Source organism: Malaclemys terrapin, chromosome 13, assembly GCF_027887155.1.
Source record: "Malaclemys terrapin pileata isolate rMalTer1 chromosome 13, rMalTer1.hap1, whole genome shotgun sequence".
In the NCBI taxonomy this organism is placed as follows: Eukaryota; Metazoa; Chordata; order Testudines; family Emydidae; genus Malaclemys; species Malaclemys terrapin.
Window position 1 is genome coordinate 6,372,734 of NC_071517.1, and position 21,802 is coordinate 6,394,535.

At 46.2% G+C, this 21,802-nt stretch overlaps 2 protein-coding genes across 7 annotated transcripts in view; one reads left to right on the plus strand and one right to left on the minus strand.

The window, feature by feature from the left end:
* Nucleotides 1–20,422, minus strand: part of ARSG (arylsulfatase G) — a 93,837-nt gene extending 73,415 nt beyond the window's left edge. For 5 of the 6 annotated variants that reach the window (XM_054047184.1, XM_054047185.1, XM_054047182.1 and 2 more), the window contains exon 1: nucleotides 20,367–20,422. The gene's annotated coding sequence lies outside the window, so the exon portion shown is untranslated. Of the gene's footprint in view, nucleotides 1–457; nucleotides 648–20,366 lie in introns of those variants that run through there. The other variant, XM_054047181.1, reaches the window with a different exon arrangement.
* Nucleotides 2,933–18,168, plus strand: SLC16A6 (solute carrier family 16 member 6). The gene is made up of 6 exons (XM_054047188.1): nucleotides 2,933–3,142; nucleotides 8,097–8,338; nucleotides 9,115–9,258; nucleotides 11,105–11,233; nucleotides 12,963–13,784; nucleotides 14,463–18,168. The coding sequence occupies exons 2-6, from the start codon at nucleotides 8,104–8,106 to the stop codon at nucleotides 14,702–14,704; spliced, it is 1,572 nt and encodes a 523-aa protein (XP_053903163.1). The 5' UTR covers nucleotides 2,933–3,142; nucleotides 8,097–8,103; the 3' UTR covers nucleotides 14,705–18,168.
* Nucleotides 20,423–21,802: the final 1,380 nt, after the last annotated feature.

Sequence of the window (21,802 nt, forward strand, 5' to 3'; positions counted from 1 at the left end):
AGAGGCACTGACTCCAGGGCTGGAGCGATAGATGCTAACTTTCCAATGTGAAGGTGAGTGCTCAGTGCTCAACCCCCTGCTCTGCACCAGGCCCTGCCCCCACTCCACCCCTTCTTCAGAGCCTGCCATGCCCTCGCTCTTCCCCCCTCCCCACCAGAGCCTCCTGAGTACCACGTAACAGGCGGGCGAGAGGCATGGGGAGGGAGCAGGAGGCACTGATTGGTGGGGCTGCTGGCGGGCAGGAGGCGCTGCAGGTTGGAATGAGGGGAGCTGATGTGGGGCTGTTGACATATTACTGTGGCTCTTTGGCAATGTACATTGGTAAACTCTGGCTCCTTCTCAGGCTCCGGTTGGCCGCCCAAAATAGTGGTTAAAAATAATTAATGAGTGACTGTATAGTCCTGGGAAGATGCAGCACTTGCAGGGGCTAAGCGTTATTATTAAAAGAGCAGCTTACCACATTCCCTCCTCCAGTTCTGCTGCCTTATGGCAGGCCGGGACTGCTGTTTTGCACTGTCACACGCACGATCCATAGGGTCCTGTCTTGCATGTCTTTCTAAACTGCACATGCCAAGTGTATTTGGGAATTAAAGAAAATGTTGGCTGCAGCTGTCTCAAAGCAAGCAGTGCTTTAGTGGAATGCCAGCAGTACCTAAGGCTGCAAACAGAGAGAGAGAGAGAGAGAGAGAGAGTGTGTGTGTGTGTGTGTGTGTGTGTGTGTGGAGGGGGGGACCCATTGCTTCCTTTGCTTTACACACTTCTCCCTTCTGTCTCCTTTCCACACAGAGAGGAAGGGCCCTTCTCTAAACAAACAGGATGCAACACTGACCCTCCAAAACGGTGCAGGACTTGACCGGCTGAATGGGAGGCTGCAGGATGAACTGAGCGCCCCACAAAGCCAAGAATCGCTCCCATTCGTCAATCCGTTTTGGCTACACGCTAAATAAAACGCGACTCTGCCTACAGACCGAGTCCCTTAAACGCAGCACGGGTGACAAGTTAACCCTTTCTCTTCCGGTTCCTCCACACTTAAAAGCGCGTCAGCATTAGCAAAATCACCCCCTCTTTTCCACGCAGTAAGATTTACACCCCCACCTCCCCCCCACCCCGCCGCAGAAGGCGAATGATTGTAGTTTCGGCCCGGGCAGGCGAATAAAATATCTTTTTTTTTTTCCAGCCCGGAATTGGGAGTCAGGGAGCAAAGCGGGGAAATTTGCATAACAATCGGGCACGGCCGGGTTTGTTGCCGAACAAGGAGAAGCGGCAGGAGCGTGGTTCATCCCCAGCCTTCCTGCCCACACAATTCAGAAAAAACACCACCCAACTCCAACGGAGCCGGCTCCGGCAGGTTCAGGGGTGCCGGTTGCGCACTGCTGACTCCGGGGGCGCCCCAGGCGCTTGGCTCTTCCCTCGGGGGGATGCTTCTGCCAGGCAACGCCGGCCGGCGCCTGCAGCCATCGTCACGGCCCATTGCAGCAAGCAGCGCTCCGCTTCCGGCGGGGAGTCAGTCTCACACCCAGCCGCCACACACACACACACACACACACACACCCAAACTGGCAGAAACCTGTTCTGCCCGGACCAGCTCCAGTCCGTGGCAGCTGCACGAGCTTGAACCTGGGACGCGCTCGCGCCACCGAGCCGGAGGATGCTGCTGCTGCTGCGGTCGGGCTCGCGCCCGCCGGGGACCCGAGCGCGAGGCGGCGCTTCCAGGGTTTCCTCTCCCCGGGGAGCGCGGGGCCGCCGGCGGGGGGGAGGGGGGGGAGGAGACACCTAGCACGGGGGGCGCGAGCAGCCCCCTCCTCCCCTGCCGCGACCCCTTTGCAGCGGCGGGCGGGCTGCTTTGTCTGCAGCGGGCGCCTTTGCTCGGGGGTGCCTGGTGCTGAAATCACATCGCAGGGTACAGCGCACACGGGTCCCAGCCGGGCATCAACCGGCGGTAGCGCTAGGAGCGTGGCTGGGGGCCAGCCGGGAATCCTGTCGGGTTTCTTTCGGGGGTCTACGGGGAATGTGTGGCCACGTCTCCCCGGAGCGGCCTCTGGACTCCAGCTTGTAGGAGGCTGAAGGTTGAGTCCAGCAGGTGCCTGCATCCCAGTCGCGGGCCGGTGAAATGCACGGCCGCCCCCCTCCCCTAAGCAAGCCAGCGGGGCCCAGTCCCAATAATAATGGCCTCATCGGGGCTATGGGAAGGAGCAGGAAACGCAGCCTTTCTCGCAGCCCCTCTTCTGGCGAGGTTGGTTTTGAAGGCCGGCTGCGCCTCTGCCGTTCGCTTGGGTGGCCCGGCCGAGCCCCGGCGGGAGAGCATCCCCTGGCTTGGGCCAGGGCGGGGGGCCCAGGGGCCATCACCTCTGCCAGGTCCGGGCTAGTCCTTAAAGAGGAGGGGGGGAATGCAAAGGATCGCGGGGATTGTGGGGAGGGGTACTGGGGGGAGGAGAGGGACACCCTGGGGCGTGCACCGCAGAGGCAGGACACCTGTTGGTGGGGGGGGGAGCAGAGTCAAGGTTTCAGGGGAGGGTCACCCCCTTGGGTGTGGGGTATTGGGGGTGACAGCGGCAGCCCCAGGACGAGGATGCACTCTCCCCCCCACCCCCCCGCAGCTCGCACACTGGCTCTGGGCGGCAGCCCCGCCTCCCCAGCGCGCACCCCCGCGCCCCCCTCCCTGCAGCGCACGCCGGGCTGGAGCGGCTGCTGCGAGCCGGGCCCGGCGCGCACATGGCGCTGCCGCGCGCGCCGGGTCCGCCGGCAGAGACCGGCTCGAGCCGGTCTATATAAAGCTGGGAAGTGAGCAGAGGGGGGACAGCAGCCGCCGCCCGGGCAGGAGAAGGGGACGGGCAGCCGCCGGAGCAAGGCGCTGGGGGGGGCAGCCCGGCCGGGGGGGGGCAGCAGCCGGGCACAGACCCTAGCCCTGCTCCGAGTGGGGCTAGCGCCTCTCTCCCCCTCCCCTTCTCCAGCCACAGCCCCTCCCCTGCACAGGGGTCCCTGCCCGGCTGCCCTCCCCAGCCCCTTCCCCGCCTTGGGGGGCTCCTGCTCCAGCCAGCCCCCTGCTCCCTCACCATGCTGCCGATCCGCTGCTGAGCTCGCCTGCACCCCGCTGTGTCGTGGGGGGGTCCCGCCTGCCCTCCTCCCAGCAGCAGCAAACCCGGTAAGTGAGATTTATGCTTCAAAGTTTGTTGCCTTGTGGCCGTTCTTTATTCCTGTAACCAGGAGCATCCGTGACCAGGGAACAGCTGGCGCCCCTCGCCAGCGCTGCCGCAGGCCCCCTGGTAACTGCTTAAACCTTCAGAAAGTGATGCCGAAAATCGCCCCCCGCACTACATTTCCCTACCTCACTTTTAGGAACCAGGAGCGCTTTTTTTTTTTTTTTTTTTTTAAATTAATTAATTTAATTTATTTTTGCACCCAGATAATTTTTGCTGCGGTCCTTCGTGATCTATAGATTTATTTTTTTTTAAAGGAACTTGGTTGTATATTTCAAAACTGCTTTTCTTTTAGTTTCAGAGTAGCAGCCGAGTTAGTCTGTATCCGCAAAAGGAACAGGAGTCCTTGCGGCACCTTGGAGACTAACAAATTAGTAGCCCACGAAAGCTTATGCTCAAATAAATAAATTTGTTGGTCTCTAAGGTGCCACAAGTACTTCTGTTCTTTTTTCTTTTAGTGTCTCTCACTCATTTCTTCCATTATTTATGACATGTGTAGTGCCCCAGATTTGCACACCGGTCTGTATTCCTAGTGCCCCCACTGCTGAGGGATCAAGATTCTTTCAAACAAACTTTGGAGCGATATTTGGACGCTAATGATCTGCTTTCTGGTGAGGGCAAGTTCCAAATCAGCAAAGTAGAGCCATAAAGCTAAGCACGCGCTCAACCCAATTCTTAGTCAGCAAAGCATTGAAGTGTGTTTTAATCTCACGGAGGTCAGTAGGACATCAGCATGGGCTTTAAATGTTGAATGGACGGGAACACATCATCCAATGCTTTGTTGAATCATGTCTACTTTGGAGAGGGTCCCCAGTGCCTTTGGAGAGCAGATGAAGCAGCATGGAGATCCGGAGCAGGGAGGGTTCTGCATGCTTTGGGAGGACACAATATTGGTAAAACCTGCCAGGTGGATCCAAGTGTTCTACTGAAGGGGGAAGAGTGGAACGCCAGCATTCTATTCCACCGTGTGGCTAGACAGCAGAAGTTTGCCCTAAGTTATTAAGATTCATTTTCAGTTCCTATTCCCAATCCCTGTTTTATAGAAGGTTTAGGATGCTGCTGTTATTTGATATAGTGCCCTCTGAGAACAAGTAACTTCAACCAGTTTTCTCTGGCTGGATTTAAATAATGAGAACAGCAGTATGATCGGAGAAATATATACAGTAACTTTGTACAATACCTTTACAAAAAACAATAACATATCAATGTTCATTCAACACAGCATCAAGGTGAAAGACACTTTCCACAAGAGACTTGCTATAGCATCTCTGAAATACACAATCCCTATGAGAGTTTCCCTAATTGTGAATTACGCTGGGCACGGACTGTCTTCTGTTCAGAAAGCTAGAAATACATCATTTTTAATTGCCATTTCTAGGTAGCTGTAAGGAATTTGGTCTTTGTGTGTACAGTCACTATTGTGTACTTGTTGAGTTACAACATGAATGGATTTGACCCTTTGTGCTTAACCAAAGAAGGCAGGTCATTTTCTTTAAGTTGCCAAGTCTTTCAGCACAAACATGCCCTACTGCAGTCTCTTCAGCCAAGTAGGAAAAGTTACAATTTGTGTAGACAACATGCCTCCTAGCCCAGGTTTACTCTTCAGTTTCCAGGAGTCCGTGTTATCCCTATGGGACTCGTTTCAAGGGGCAAAACTGTAAATTCTTAAGCATCGTCAAAAAACGAGAACTTGTAAATTGGTTAGGGACCTGTGTCAAATGCCCTGCGGCAGCTTTTTCTATCCTTTCCGTAAGGAATCTTGAAGTACATTTTAATATACCTAAGAGCATGTCCTGAATGAGTATTGACATGATCGAATGGAACGGCTTTTAATGAATAAGCCCACAGTCTAGCAAAGAGTATGCCATACATACAGATTTCTGTTACACTTAAAGGGTGTGTCAGTATCTCTATTTGAAATTCATCCTTGAATTCTAAACTTAGGTCTTGAATGCTAATTTCAGCCTAACAGATTCATTTGGGAAAAGCCCAAGGAATCTTTCTGGATGTTTTAAAGCAACTCAGGTAGAAAATGGGGGAAGGAAAACATTATTGTGTAAAGATTTAGGGGCTGGGAATAGCAGAGCAGGGATAAAGCACCCAGCTGGGAATAGTTCAAGATCCAAGGTTAGTGCTAGTGTTTTGGGTCCCATTGTTCTGAGCACTATACAGTAAGAGGTACATAGTAAGAGAGAGCCTAATAAGAGAGAATTTACAATTTAATGCATTGTCTATACTTAAGGCCTAAATTGACATAGCTTCATTGCTCCTAACCCCGGTGGTAGATGCAGCTAGGTCAGGGGTGGGCAAACTTTTTTGGCCCGAGGGCCACATCTGGGTATGGAAATTGTATGGCGGGCCGTGAATGCTCACAAAATTGGGGGCTGGGGTGCGGGAAGGGGTGAGGGCTCCAGCTGGGGCTGCAGGCTCTGGGCTGGGGATGAGGGGTTGGGGGTGCAAAAGAGTGCTCTGGACTGGGACTGAGGGGTTTGAGGGCAGGAGGGGGATCAGGGATGGGGCAGGGGTTTGGGAGTGCAGGCTCCGGGCGGCACTTGCCTCAAGCAACTCCCAGAAGCAGCGGCATGTCCCCCATCCAGCTCCTACACGGAGGCGCGGCCAGGCAAGTTGCCCCATCCACAGATTCCACCCTTGCAGCTCCCATTGGTCACGGTTCCTGGCCAATGGGAGCTGCGGGGGCAGCGTGCAGAGCCCCCTGGCTGCCCCTATGCGTAGGAGCCAGAGAGGGGACATGCTGCTGCTTCCAGGAGCCGTGCAGAGTGGGACAAGCCCCGGACACTGCTCCCCGGCTGGAGCGCCAGAGCAGGGCAAGCCCCGGACACCGCTTCCCGACGGGAACTCGAGGGACAGATTAAAATGTCTGGAAGGCTGGAGGAGGCCCCCGGGCAGTAGTTTGCCCACCCCTGAGCTAGGTTAACAGAAGAATGCTTCCATCAACCTAGGTAGAGATCCTACCATGATGGAAAACCCGCTTCCGTCACTGTAGCATGCATCTACACTATGGGGTTACAGAGGCATAGCTACAGTGCTGTAGCCTCCATAGTAGAGACAAGCCCTAACTAGAAAAGACAGAGAAAGGGTGGGAAGGGAAATAGGCATAGAGAGAGAAGGTGACTTGCCCAAGGTCACACAGCAGGTGTGTGACAGGGCCATCCCCTAGTGTAGACCATGACATCTCTCATACCTCTCTGCCCAGCGTACTCAGAAGCACAGGTCTTAGCCCTCCTCAGCTAGTGGGATGATTGTTCTGACATAGGGCCTTGGTTTTTAGTGGGAACCCCAGAAAGAGAAGTGACCCTTTGCACTTGTGTATATTGAAGACTTACAAAATAAAATGGAGTCTTGACCTACTCTGGTTAGCTGGCAACAGGGACTCCATGACTCATATTGGTGCTGTCACACCCACTACAAGGCCAGTTTTCAGAAAACACTATTGGAGACTAAGATTAACCCTGGGTTGTGTGGGTTTTGGGGTCTTTTTCTGTCCATTTGTTTTTTGACATAGTATTTCAGTACTTTTAAAAGCTAATGGGCCACATTTATCCCTGGTGTAACTCCACTGATGTCAACAGAGTTACACCAGGCTGATTTGGGCCTAACTTAATATCCTGTATGGTATTAAAACACTCCAGAAAACCATGCAGTGTTGTTAACAATAGGACTTATTTGACATGTGTATGCCAGTCCTAGCCTGCAGATGGGATTAGTGGTGAGCGTGAAGTCACTGGATGCATGATTGGGTGTTTCACTGAGCACTAAACAGCAATCTCCGGCATGTCATCATGACTGAGCCTTGTGGTAAGGGGACACGTGGTTTTCCTTTATAGTGTGTTCAGTGCCCTCCTTTATTATTGCTGTAAGTTCAGTCCATCATGCTGAAGCAATTTGGTCTTTCTGTTTTGCAGAACCTTTAACTCCCTCAGCATCAGACAAACTGATCCTAACAAATCCTTCTTACCAGGGGAAAAAAGCTTCAGAAGTAGACCAATGTTTCCTAGCCCCAAGAACCACTAGGGGCTGAACCCACCTCCAAATACATGGAGATGTACCGATCTCATAGAATCAGAAGGGACCCTGAAAGCTCATCAAGTCCAGCCACTTGCCCTCACTAGCAGGACCAAGTACTGATTTTACCCCAAATAGCCCCCCTTGAGGATTGAACTCACAACCCTACGTTTAGCAGGCTAATGCTCAAACCACCAAGCTGGAAGAGGTGAAGGAAACAGAGGGTTTTTCCCCCTGTCTTTATGTCTTTGATGATACAAGCCACTCCACTCTCTTTCCTGGAATCTTAGCAGCCACTATGTGTGCTCAGGAAAGCATTTCATGGTTTTAAAAGCCACAGGAAAAAAATAGCCTCTAGCTGATTTACGTAACTAACCAGCTCTGCAAAAACCATGTGGAGCTGTGTTGAAGCTTTGGGCTGAGACAGCGAAGAGGTCCTTGAGGAAGTGCAGGATGGAAGTCTCATCCTCCCTCTACTGCTTTCCTTTTTGTTCAACGTCAGCAAGTTAGAAAAACGTGATTGGTGGGGCATTGCTCCGAAGTCTGTCTCATTTCATGAGCCCTCTGGAGCTCGCCTATGGATTTTTTCCTGAATTGTATCCCATCTGCATTTAACTCAGATGACTGCTTTTAATCTCTAGTTTTGCTGATTGGGACCGCTTGTCCTGATGCTGAGTGATGAGTTTCTGGTTCTTGATTCAAAGGGCCCACTCCTATCTCATCCTAGAAAAGAGAAACTTCTACCTGAGTCCCCTGTGTTTAATCTCAGAGCGAGAAAGCGACTCTCCTCCCCAATATTTTTCTGTGATGTTGCAATTATTAGACTTTGTAAAAAATGAATTTAAAAAGATGTCTTATTTTTTCCCTCTATTCCAGATTAAGAATGACTGTCAAAGCTATAAAAATGTCGTGTACCACCCCAAATGTTTATACTAAAGTGCCTGATGGAGGATGGGGATGGACTGTTGCTTTTGCTTTCTTTGTTGTGGAAGCACTTACATACGGTATTATAAAATCATTTGGAGTCTTCTTTACTGATTTGATGGAAAGCTTTGATGAAACCAACAGCAGGATATCGTGGATAATTTCAATATGTGTGTTTGTACTAACTTTTACAGGTAAGTGCACAGTACATCTTCAGTTTGAACTGAAAATTATTCAGGGTCTGTGTTCATGTCATTGGTGCACCCATATAAATACTGGGACTTACACACATTCACATCACACTTGGTATATATACTCCCCCCTCCTCTGAGCTATCTATGGTTGACAACCTGCATATCCCACTATCACAAACCATGAAGAGCAAGGAAACGAGCAGGTAAGTCATTCAACATCCCATCCCCCACTCTACTCATCAGTTCCCTTTCTTCCTCTCTGCTACATCCACAACTCACTTCTGCATTCTCAATCTGAACCACCACAGACAGGGCCTGGGATGAACTGGGCTCTATACATGTCTCTGCTTTTGTGAGCTTGGACAAGTCATTTAACTTCTCGGCATCTCCGTTTCCGTAAACCTGGGGGATGGATAATGATGAGCACCAAACTTTTGTAGTTTTGTAAAGTGACTTGCCATATACAGCTGGTAAGTGCTATAAAAGCACGAAAGGTGACATTGTGGCCCATTGAAGTGGGAGTTTTGACTTCAGCGGGGCCAAGATTTCAGCTACAGTATTTATTTCAGGCTGCAAGATCTCTCGCTGGGTATAAAATGCTTGGGGAAGGGCGCATAGAGTAGCAGGGGTGTGGGAGTAGACTGACATGGAGCAAAGAAGAGCGCCAGCGTGACTAGAGGGATAAAAGGAGGAGAAAATGGGGAGAAGGGATCCGAGACGACAGGAGTTTTACAAATTACTGTCATGCTTTATGCACTTTTGTCCCCCCAATGCAGCTCCCTTGTCTACAGTCCTGAGTAACCGTTTTGGTCACGGTCTTGTGGTGATGGTCGGAGGTATACTGATCAGTATTGGAATGGTCACAGCCTCCTTTGCACGCACAGTTGTCGAGATGTATATCACAATTGGCCTAATTTCTGGTGAGTTACTTCCACATCTCTCAGATACTCCGTCTACTGGTGAAGTTTCCCGCAAACACAACTTAGGATTCCGTTATTCTAAACTGGATTAATTTTTTTTTTTTTTTTTTTTTTTAAATGACTCTTCGTCTTACTCCTTATGCTCCTCCCAATCCTGCTTCCTTGCTGTTCCTTTCATCTTTTGCCGGCTGTTTCTTGTTGGTTGTTTTTCAAGCTGCCACCTACACTTGGAACCATCTCCCATTTCTCATTCAACAAACCATCTCCTCTTCATATTTCTCCTTAAAACCCCTTTCTTTCACAAAGACTGCCTGTGTCAACCACTTCAAAACTGATTTCTTTTCAAACTCTCCCACAAAACTCTTGCCCTGTTTTGTTTTGGGGTTTTTTGAGGGGGAGGGGGAAAGGGGATGTCAAGGGGGCGAATTGCATTTTAAGATCTCATAGGCATCAATGTCTATATTTTCCAAAGCCCGTGTGTACACTTGATATATAAAATAATTCCGTTTTTGTGTGTGTATAAAAGCCACTACTTAGCTTTGCAAAGAGCACATGAAATCTTCTGGAAGATTTCTGAGTATTGTTATCACACCAAAGTCACTTGCCTTGCTGTGAAGAGTCCCATTCCAGGCTCTTGTGAAATTATTTCCCTTTCCAGAGAGGAAGGAGGAGCTTGTGCTTAAGTCACTGAACTGAGACTCTGGAGAGCTGGGTTTGTTTTCCGGCCTCTGCCTCACACTTCCTCTGTGACCTAGGCCAGGTCACCTGGGGCTTGATCCTGAAAATTGTCAAATGATCCTGTAGATGTGCTGACGACGGTCAATTCCCTATGACTAGGACCCTACCAAATTCACGGTCAAAACTGGTCAATTTCATGGTCCTAGGATTTTAAAAATCATAAATTTCATGATTTCAGCTATTTAAATCCGAAATTCCCCTGTGTTGTAATCGTAGGGGTCCTGACCCAAAAAGGAGTTGTGGGGCCGAGGGAGGGGTCACAAGGTTCTTGTAGAAGGAGGTTGTGGTACTGCTATCATTACTTCTGTGCTGCTGCTGATGGCATCGCTACCTTCAGAGCTGGGCAGCTGGAGAGCGGCGGTTGCTGGCTGGGAGCCCAGCTCTGAAGGCAGAGCCGCCGCCAGCAGCAGCGCAGAAGTAAGGATGGCCTGGTATGATATTGCCACCCTTACTTCTGTGCTGTCGCCTGCAGAGCTGGGCCCTTGGTCAGCAGCTGCCGCTCTCCGGCCACCCAGCTCTGAAGGCAGCGTAGAAGTAAGGGTGGCAATACAGTCCCCACCCACCCCCGCAGGAGTCTCCGTTTTTGGTCAGGACTCTTTTGGGTCAGGACCCTCAGTTTTAGAAATGCGGGTCTCCCCCATGAAATCTGTATAGTACAGGGTAGAAGCACACACATGACCAGATTTCACGGTCCATGACACGTTTTTCACAGCCATAGAGTTGGTAGAGGGGGCATACCTATGACTTCAGTGGAAGCTGAAGGTGCACAGCACCTTGCCAGAATTGAGCCTTTGACTCTATGTAGCTCAGTTCTCCATCTGTAAATTGGGGATAATGATACTTGCCAACATGGCCAGGGTGTTTTAAAGATAAAGCTATTGTCCATGAAGTGCTCTGACACCAGGGTGATGAGCACCACAGACAAACTAGTAACTAAATAAATGATCTTTGGAAATTCCTAGTTATTTGGGAGTAGGAAGCAGGATCTAGTGGGTTTTGGCTATGCTAGGTCATTCTATTTTACCCTAGGTGAATTACTTAGTTGGCAGAATTGATCCCACAATTTCACCACCTCATTGTCATGACAATTTTTGGCATTTATTCACAGGCTTGGGATACTGTCTGTCTTTCCTCCCGACTGTCACCATTTTGTCACAGTATTTTGACAAACGGCGTTCACTGGTCACTGCAGTGGCATCCACAGGAGAATGTTTTGCTGTCTTCTCTTTTGCGCCAGGTATATAAGACCAAAATATTGTAAACACAAGTGTACGTAAGCAATACATTGTGTGATCCTCCTACCGACCAAATGAGAGCCTGATTCTTACATAAGCTGACGCCTTAATCACAACTATATTGATTTCATTGACACTTGTAGTTTCTGGGCCAGTGCTGTCCTTACGAGGGTACAAGTCCTTTTGAAGACACTGCCTGAGTAAGGACTTCAAAATTAGTCCCCGTGGAATTTTTGGAGAAAACAGCTTAAATGCCTGTCTCCTGCATAGGATTAAGTTTAGATCCTAATTATTCTGGTCACAAGACAATAACATGTCTTATTAACTTTCACTGAAATTGGAGTTCGTGGGGATGTGCCAGGAACCCAGAGCTACAAGGAGACACAAGGTCTCTTGGACAACTGTCCCTAGCCTTCTGCTGCCTTCCTCTGCCTAAGAATGCAGAAGAAAACCTATCTCCTGCATGGTGTTAGGTCATAGGGGATCAATCTGCCCCTCTGTTATTATTGGCAAGAAAAAAAATCAATGTTGGGGGAGAGGCTTGGCTTTTTAGTCTCAGTCTCTGCTGGCCGAACAGGGTAAACTACACTGATACCCCATCTGGTAGGTTCTCTGTACAGCTCTGGCAAGCTAAAAATAAGGCAGGGTAGTTACCATGGCTACTTTATAGCATGGGCTGTAACTGGAGTCACCCTCAATCTCTATCTTCACTAATCTTTCAGAGTATGTGTCATGTGAAACCCAACCCCAAGGTCTTGGGAGAGTGAATTGTATGAGGCCTTCCTAGAATTCCATAAGAAGAGGAAGTTCTTTCCTAGTACCGTACTTTCTGGAAACCCACTCCCCATCATCTTTGCTTCCTGTCATTTAGCTATTCTGAAAAGTGCCAGTAGAAGAAACCTGCCATTTCTCTACTGATGCAGTCTGCTGGTGTGGTCTGCCTTCAGTTAATGCAAAATACTCATTTTCAGCTAAAGAAACCCTTGTAATGAAAGGCTTGTATGTAAGCACCAGCACACAGTTTGAATAGAGAAAAAACTTCCCCCTTACTAACTGGCTTCAGGATGGGGTCAGAAAGGAAAGGAAACTTTAAAACTGAGTTCACGCACACTCATTAAAAATAATACCTACTTGCTCCCTGCTGGGCAAAGTGCCTGCCAGCCAGGGCTGGCTCCAGGCACCAGCACAGCAAGCAGGGGCGGCATGTCCGGCTCTTCGGCAGCAAGTCAGCGGCGAGTCCCTCAGTCCCTCTCGGAGGGAAGGACCTGCCACTGAATTGCCGCCGAAGAATGACGCACCGATCGTGGCTTTTTTTTTTTTCTTTTTCCCGCTTGGGGCGGCAAAAACCCTGGAGCTGGCCCTGCTGCCAGCCCACGCCAGTTAAGAAATGTCTGAAAAGACTGTTTACCAGAGAAGAGAGGGGAAAGCCCATAGTTACTACAGGTCAGACTCTAAATACTAGCCAATGTAGACTGAGCCTAAAACTGGGACTCTGGAATTCTGACTTGGAGCCAGTGAGTGATCTCGAGTAAGCTGTACTTTCAAAAGTGGCCACTAATTTTTAGGTGCCTAATTTGAGACACTTAGGACCCTACTGACTTTAGATGGAGCAGAGTTTGACCCAATAACTTTGATTATTTTTTTAATGTGTATGTTTGTTTGCTTTGTTTTAAATTTTGAAGGCTTCCTGTTATTGTTTTATAATTTCTTCTCTGCTCCCCATTTCCCCAGCTATCACCTCTTTGAAGGAGCAGATTGGTTGGCGATACAGTCTCCTGATTGTTGGGGTGCTACAGTTAGGCATTGTTATCTGTGGATCACTGCTGCGACCTATTATTATCCAAGCACAGGAAGAAGTGAAAGTATTACCAACAGAAGCGCATACAGAGACTAAGTACATGCTTGAAAATAAGCAAACACGCACCTCAATAGATTCAATTGACTCAGGAGTAGAAGTATCTACCTCACTCAGCAGTGTGCCTGGAAACACCAAAGCAGAGCTGAAAAGTGAAGAACCAAAGGAAACCATACAGATGCTTGATGAAGCTAGCAGCTCCCTGAAAGAACCAAAAATCCAACTACTGGACTTCTCTGTGATGAAAGACCACGGCTTTATTTGTTACGCACTTTTTGGTCTATTTGCTACTCTGGGATTCTTTGCTCCGTCACTCTACATCATTCCTCTCAGCATCAGTCTTGGTATCGATAAGGATCGTTCTGCATACATATTGTCTGCAATGGCCATTGCTGAAGTCTTTGGAAGAATTAGTGCCGGTTGGGTTCTCAACAAGAAGCCTATCCGCAAGATTTACATTGAACTCATATGTGTCATTCTGCTCTCCATAGCTCTGTTTGCCTTCCCTCTTGCCTATGGATTTTGGGGATTGCTGATATGTAGCATATTTTTTGGGTTCATGCTTGGAACTGTAGCGGGCACACACATTCCAATGTTAGCCGAAGAGGACGTGGCTGGTATTGACAGGATGGCTTCTGCAGCTGGAGTATATGTCTTCATTCAAAGTTTAGCTGGGTTGGCTGGACCACCCCTTGCAGGTAACTTTAAACTATGTACCGTTTTGAATAGCTGCAATCAGCTACTATTATTATTGAGGCCTCTTCCTAATAACCATGTTGCAATGGGTTAGGATCCTGTGCCTGGATGGGAAGGCAAGAATACCTTATACCTCTTTAGAACAACCTTTCTGACTGAATTAGGAAAAATAGTGGAAGTCTCCAAGCAATGTCCCATCCAACCCTCTTGAGCTGGAAGAAAGTTGCTGCCAGGCAGGACGGCAGTGTCTTGGAGATGAGGCATCCTCTATAGAAGAGCCTGAAGGAAGGAAAATACAGCACTGCTACCCTGTTCCAGTTAGAATCCTAAAACTGGCATTCTTTCTAGGTTTTAATGAAATATACCCATGAAAATGACTCATCTATACAGTGCCTTCTAGCCAGACCCCCTGCAAAATAAGTCAGGCCTGTATTGGCAGATGTCAGTTAAATATGTATTAAGTTGACCCTTGATATTTTAAGGCTTAAAAAGGTACCTGTAATGGTTGGTTAGCTGATTACCAGTACCTGTATCTTCAAGTTGCAATATCCTACAAATACAGTGGCAACTATATCGAAAAGTTGGGAGGGGTGGTAGTTTTGAGGTAATGGGATGGGCAGGAAAATGATGTGTGAGATATTATTTTGATTTTTAATGGATTTAAAATGCTTCCTCCATAGGTGTGCTAGTGGACGTGACACAGAACTACAGATCAGCATTCTACTCCTGTGCTGCTGGCATGGTACTGGGTGCTGTGTTCCTGTCCTTAGTAAGACCATGCAAGACCGTACTGTGTCAAGGTCAGAAGCAGGGCTTAGAAGAAAATGTATCGGAAGCTTTACAAGACATACCAGATGACTTTATTGAAACGGATCTTGGAAAAACAGATGATTCAGTAAGAAGCTGTGACAGCATAGCATAAAAAATCCGGTCCTTATAAATCCAGTACACTCTGTGTTAAATCTGGGGAAAACAAGTCAGCTCTGCTCCATGTTCTAAAACTATACTTCAAAGGGAATGCAACATTTTAATGTGAAAAAATTGCCATCAACAACTATTATTTTGGAAAGATTGCTTTTATTTTTTTAAACCAGCAATGGTAGGTTCCATATGAGAGATGGCCATGCATGGCTAGCTACATAAGAATACTCCTGTCTCACATGAAGAGATGTGATTCACATTTCTGCTTTCCTAATACGTGACACCTAAAAGTTCTACTGCTCTTAAGTGGGAAAACAAAGTTGTATGAAAGAAAATCAGAAGTGACCCCTACAACTAAATCTATTAGGTTACAATCTTTGATTGCCTGGCAGGCTTCCCAAACTGTACATCTTATTCAATCAACAGAATAAATAATGCAGAATAATTTATTTAATAAATAAACATAATTTGAACTCTTGAGTTTTCCATCAGAAGAACATGGACTCTTGTTTCAGATCATCGTAAGAAGATATGGGGGCAGTAGGGTAGGCTAAAGTAGAATTATTGGTAAATTGGTTTTTAGTTAACTTGAATTTTGTAAATGCTGGGAAGTTGGAGGTTACCACTTATTTTTATGGCCAGTTATTACTGCAGCTATTTCACTATAAAGTTATTTCTCTACAAACTAGCATCCTAAGAATAGTTTCCTGTTGCTAGCAAGATGTACTGTCTTTAATTTAAACCAGTATTTATTATTTTTTTAAGTTATTCTAGGATTGTTAAAGGCTATCAGATAAATACTTTGAATTGGAGAGAGAAAGTATCTCGATTCAGCAGAAAACCTTTTTACCTCTTTGCATCAATCCTTTCAATGCTTATCTTGTAAACTCAGTTTTGTTTTGAAAAATCACAAGTTGTTGTGAATGCTGCCTGATTTTACTATGGTGGTCTTAGACAACTGGGCTCTTAAAATAATTCTGTGGTAGACTGAATGCGAGATACTATCCATCTTTTAATAGACTGTGTAGGTCATAGCCTCAGTTGGTGTAAACTGACATAGCTCCACTGAATAACACTAGCTGGGGATCTGGTCCTGTAGGATTAGCTCCTAAACAGACCTGTAACTTTCACTTACCACAGCTGCACAGAAAGGAATCTTTGCAGCACTACTGAATTAACATGAATAAAGTCAGTACAGCTAATATTAAATAGTAAAGGCACTTGGCCATTACCAGTAACCATTTACATTATTAGAATACAATCAGTGTGTTCTTCCTCTTCTGTAGGCATCAAATAACTGGTCTTCTACAATGGAAAGAAAATCATCACACTGGGCCCTACCTTGTTCCCACTGAAGTCAGTGAGTTTTTTGCCACTCACTTCAGTGACAGCAGAATTGGGTCCTTATTGTGTTTCCTGTTTTATTACCTGTAAAGAAGGGAATTCTGAAAGACAACAAACTGGCTGTTCACTCACTCTTATTTTGGTAGATTCCTTTATGCATTATTATGCCACTCGGCAACTCAGGGGGACAAGTAAAAAGTTTGTTTGGTTCTTAGTACGCATACATCTTGACAAGTTTCTGTATTGAAGTGGAAGTGGCACTGTATATTAACTGCTATGCTAACATGGCTGTGTATTTTATCAGCCATAGAAATGTGGGACAATCTGTATAAAACTCCTCTCTTTAGGAAGGTGTCTTTGTTTAAACTGTCTTAGATGTCCAAAAAAAACACATTCCTGCAGCAAAGTGGCTATAGCAATCCATTGTTACTGCCTGAGAACTAGTGAGACTATGCTGCAGTTGTTGGTTTTTTTGTTTGTTTTTTGTTTTTTAATATGCCTTCAGCACTTTATCATGTACAGCAGAACCTCGCTAAATTGCATGAATGACTGACTGGAAGATCCACTGTACATGACTAGATTTTGTGAGTTAGCGGGTAAGTGAACAAACACAATACCACCTCACAAAACTGTATTTATTTTTGTAAATGTTTATTTTTAATTTATGCTAATGTTTCTGGCATGCTGGTAAATGTACTGTAGAATATAATTGTAAAATTTAATGAAGTCTTAGTAATATGAGACCTCACTACAGCACTTTGCTATTATAAACTTGTTTAGAAGTGGGAGAGGCTGCCAGGTTGTGTGTGTGAGAAAACTACCTGTTCTGCAGATTAACGAGGTTCTACTGTCACTTTTTTACAAGGATTTCCAATACAGATTCAATAATAATGTCTATAAATGGCTGCACAATAAGTTTCTGTTTGTCCATAGCATGAGCAGGCACGTGTATGTTCGCATGCATATGCGCACAAAAGACCCCCAAAAGCAGGCTTTAACGCGTTCAAAACAGGATTTGCTGGTTTGTTCTGTAATGTATTTAGTGAAGTCTGGAAGTGATATAAAATACTGAGTTTTACAATAAAGTTTTTTGAAAAACAAAACACTTTTTGCCCCTTTAATTTCCAGATCTCCAGTGCTGTGCTTCTAGTTGTCCTGTAGTAACCTCGCAAAAAGTAACACACAGCCTTGTGAATAAAAGGCTTGATTATTATGATTCCCTCTTTAGAAAGGCTTTCAGGAGTGCATTGCTATCACATGCAGCTTGCTGAGATTGAAGGACCGTGTTTACCCAGTGGATTGAGCAACCGTGAATTCTTTTATATTGGTTGCGTGTAAGAGGGTGGATTAACACTGACCTGAAATGAGAACTGGTGCTCTTGTAAAATTTGTACCACTGTACTCTGGGCTATAATCAGTGCATCATTCTGACAGGTAAGTGTGCTTTGATAACATATACACATTTGAGGAACATCATCATCATCATATCTAAGCAATCATGTAATTATTATACTGTCTCAGTGAATAGAGAAGAATGTGTGTTATATTACAAAGCAACTGCCTGGTGCCTCAAAAGTAAAACTAAATTGCACAGGGCCATAACACTTCCTGAGGCATTAACTTTCTCCTCTGCAAAAGCCTGGTTCTTATATTAATTTAATCCAATTCTCCCCATTCCCTCTCACAACTCCCTATTTAATTACTAGCTCATAGCATGAAAGTGGGCAGTAAGTACTATTTATTCACTGGAGGAGAAATCAGTGGCCCTTTCTTAGTGTGACTTGTATATAGTATAAATAAAACATCAGTCCTGGAACAAAGGGTGATCACAAACAGCATGCAGGCAAACCTCTTTCAAAAATCCCAGTTTCAACACCAATGGCCAGTTTTCAGGAAGCAACTCTGCCACAAGAATGAACTGTTTAGATTAAGCTAGACAGTAAACATGCTATTTGCAACAGAGTCCCCAAAAAGAACGTGCATCACAAAACTATATCAGAGATTGCACATTTGCTAAGAAAAAGAACTTGTTAAACGGTAACTGCCATCTGGTGACTTCCACTATAGAATCTGAAAATATCAGGGTTGGAAGAGACCTCAGGAGGTCATCTAGTCCAACCCCCTGCTCAAAGCAGGACCAACCCCAACTAAATACCATACCTGAAAGATTTTTGCCCCAGATCCCTAAATGGCCCTCTCAAGGCTTGAACTCACAACCCTAGGTTTAGCAGGGCAATGCTCAAACCACTGAGTTATCCCTCCCCCCCAACATTTTTTTTCCTGAGTTAACTTCCCCCCCCACACACACCTCAATTTAAAGTAATTCCATTTGATCACATGGGGCAGATTCTCTTTTGTTCTGTATGTAGTCATTTAAACCAGAGCAAAGTGGGGTAAAAACACAACCATTCTTATTTGGTAACATTTTACATCCACTTTGCACTGGTCCAAATTACTAAAGGTGCAAGACGGAGACTCGGACACTATATCTGCAAGTTAAGTTAGTTCATTTATACAATTTGTTTCTTTCAACCATGACTATAAAATAACCTCTCTTGCAGTTGTCTGGTTCATTGGGTCCAATGTCATCCATATATCTTCAGATAAAGGAAGTTACATAAGGTAACTTGCAGAAGGGAAAAAAAAAGTGTTTGTATCCTGTATGATATATAAATAAGGCCTGAAAGATGAGGTTTTACATTTTTTTCCCCCATCAAAATATTAGTAATGTCATGTCCGGACACCAAAAAAATAAAAAATTAACAATTCCCCATTAGATGTCGCTTTCTTGGTATCTGATGTCATAATGAACCTGTCATCCAACTGACCAGAGTAGACAAGACCGGAACTAAGAGACCAGAGAGGAGGGTTGTTTCAGGCCTCATTTACACATTATAAAGAAGGACAGTTTAACAGGGTGTTCAACCTTAGTGAATAATGTGCACCCAGAGAGATGAATGAACATACTGATAAGATGCAAAGTAATAATAAGGTAAATCCTGCAAACCATCACAAGACCTGACCCTGACATCCTCACTCAGGAGAAGTCAATTAAGAAGTCAATCCCACTAGTCAATTAAGATTTTGCCTGGATAAAGATTGCAGCATTTGGTCCAAATCACAGAAATCCTTCCCCAGTAGGTTTCTGTTGCTGGATTTTTTTTCCCTATATATCCTTTAAGACACCATGCGCTGCACTGGCAACTGGCCAGACATATAAGGGTCACATCTAAGGGTTTGTCTACAACAGGAAATCGACTGTAGTAGTGGATATCTATTCCAGACTGTGCTTTGAATTCACACCCTACCTTATTCCAGAATAAGTCCCCTGTGTGGACAAGGCCTAAAGCCAAATCCTGCCCTCTCTATCTTGAGCCATGCTCAGGGGTATGACAGTGCTGGCCTCACATAAGGGGCCTCCTCTGTCATCTTAACAGTGCAGGGCAGGCTGGCTCATGAAGTGCCAGGGTGAATGTAGAGTGGGGCACACCTTACTGCTTCTCTGAGAAGAAGCAATACGCAGCTCTTGCTGCACACTGCAGCATAGGTACAAGGAGCGGGGCACCTGGCAACACTCACTGAAGCAGCAGATTACACCTCTGTAAGATAGCGGTGTCCAGGATGGTGCATTAATAGGGCCTACATCCTGAGTGGGTTTCCTGCCCTGCTGCTCAACGGGTGTGTGGGAATGGGAGAGAAGCCACTCTCTGCACCCCCTCCCCACACTAGCGCAGCCGTGTCTTACAAGGCAGGATCTGGATTCCACCTCAATTACACATACACCTCTACCTCGATATAATACAAATTTGGATATCACGCGGTAAAGCAGTGCTCCGGGGGGATGGGGCTTCACACTCCGGTGGATCAAAGCAAGTTCAATATAACACGGTTTCACCTATAATGCGGTAAGATTTTTTGGCTCCCGAGGACAGCGTTCTATCGGGGTAGAGGTGTATATCATCACAAATAAATATCCATCAACCATGAGATATGCTTACGAATCTCCCCCATCCTCCCCTTACCTTCACACACACACACACACACACACACGCACAGTGAGTTTATCAACTATAACCACAGCTTCCGTTCTGCTCTCCTCTGCACCTTCAGAGATCTGGCAGCCCCAAACACATTACTGTACAAAGATACACAGGCCGCATCTGCTCCTAGGCCACATTATGCCCCCTCCCAGATACAAAACAAGGTTCACAGTTCATGCCACTAAATTCTATAATGCAAACAGGTTTAAAGAGGCTGGCACACCACCACCAGCAAAATCAAACACCCCACACAGCCAAAATAAAGATTGGTGCACTCACTGGTGTACAGAGAGCAGCCTGCCATGTTTAATCTTCCCCGCTGCACAGCCCGTGACACGTGTGTGAGCGAGAGGCCCTGCCCCTCCCGCCCCAGTCTGACTGCTATCCCCGTGGGTGGAGCCGATTGCTTTCCAGCCCACTCCAGAGCAATTCGTCTGCACACGTGCAGCTGTTTGCCGGCAGCACTCAGGTGGCTGCGGGCAGACACAACAAAAGGGAGCGATATTTTTTCCTGCTGCCTATGACCCACGCAGACAGAACCAGAAACGGCTCTTCTGCTACTGGGTATTGGAGAAATCTTTAGCCCTGCACCTCCAGCAGATCTACAAAGTCTCACTCATCTGGAGAGTCATTTGAAAGCAGAGTGATTAGTGTTGTTGGTTTAAAGCATGTTCTTTGTGTGAGGGGACAAGGTGGGTGAGGAAGTATCTTTTATTGGACCAACTTCTGTGATATTACCTCACCCACCTTGTCTCTCTAATATCCTGGGACCAACAGGGCTTACAACTGTACTGCATACAGCCTTTTGAGAGGAAGCATTTTGCTCTCTTTCAGTGAGACATTTAAAATCAAACTTCTTCCCCAACGTTCAAACCCTCTCAGCCTGAAAATCCTGGCTGAGGAGAATATTCATGTTACACATGGGAATAGAGGTTCTAGTGAATTTGTCATCCATGGTTACCTTCCCTATGCATAAACCACTTAATCCTTACAAGATTTCCCTTCACTCAGTCTCTCATACACATAGGGTGACCAGATGGACAATCCCAATTTTGGGTCTTTTTCTTATATAGGCTCCTATTACCCCCCACCCCCGGCCCAATTTTTCACATTTGCTGTCTGGTCACACACACCCCCCCCCCACACACACACACACACTTTCTCTTTATTTCCAAAAATAAAATGGAGTTAAATACATTGTGCCTGCATAGAAAGAGTCAACTGGGGCACAAGTCATTTTTCTGCTTTCGCTCACCATTTCTCAGCCATGTTTTCTGCATTCTGTGGCACTCCCTGTGTTAGTGGAATAAGGTACCTTTACACCTCCTTTAAATATTTCAAACTAAAACTCTTTGAAAATGGAGTCTGGAAATACACTTTCTTTTTATGTAGAGGGAGAAATTCTGGTGCCTGTGTCATAGTATTTAAATACAAACAAACAAACATTTAATTTTTAAAAATATTGTCATTTGAAAAAGAAATATTTATCCATTTAAGATTTAGGGTGAAATCTTGGCCCCACTGAAGTCTTTTGGCCTTTTCCATAGTTTTATCCCTAGTGATTGTCATCAAATATGTGCCAAACTTTAAAAATATAATGAAAGCAGAGATGTAATGAATATCCTGTGTGGATTGATTATTTCAAAATTGGTGGAAACGAAAATCCACTGATAACACAAGTAAAGGCTTACCTGCCTTTAACAACTGAGGTGCCA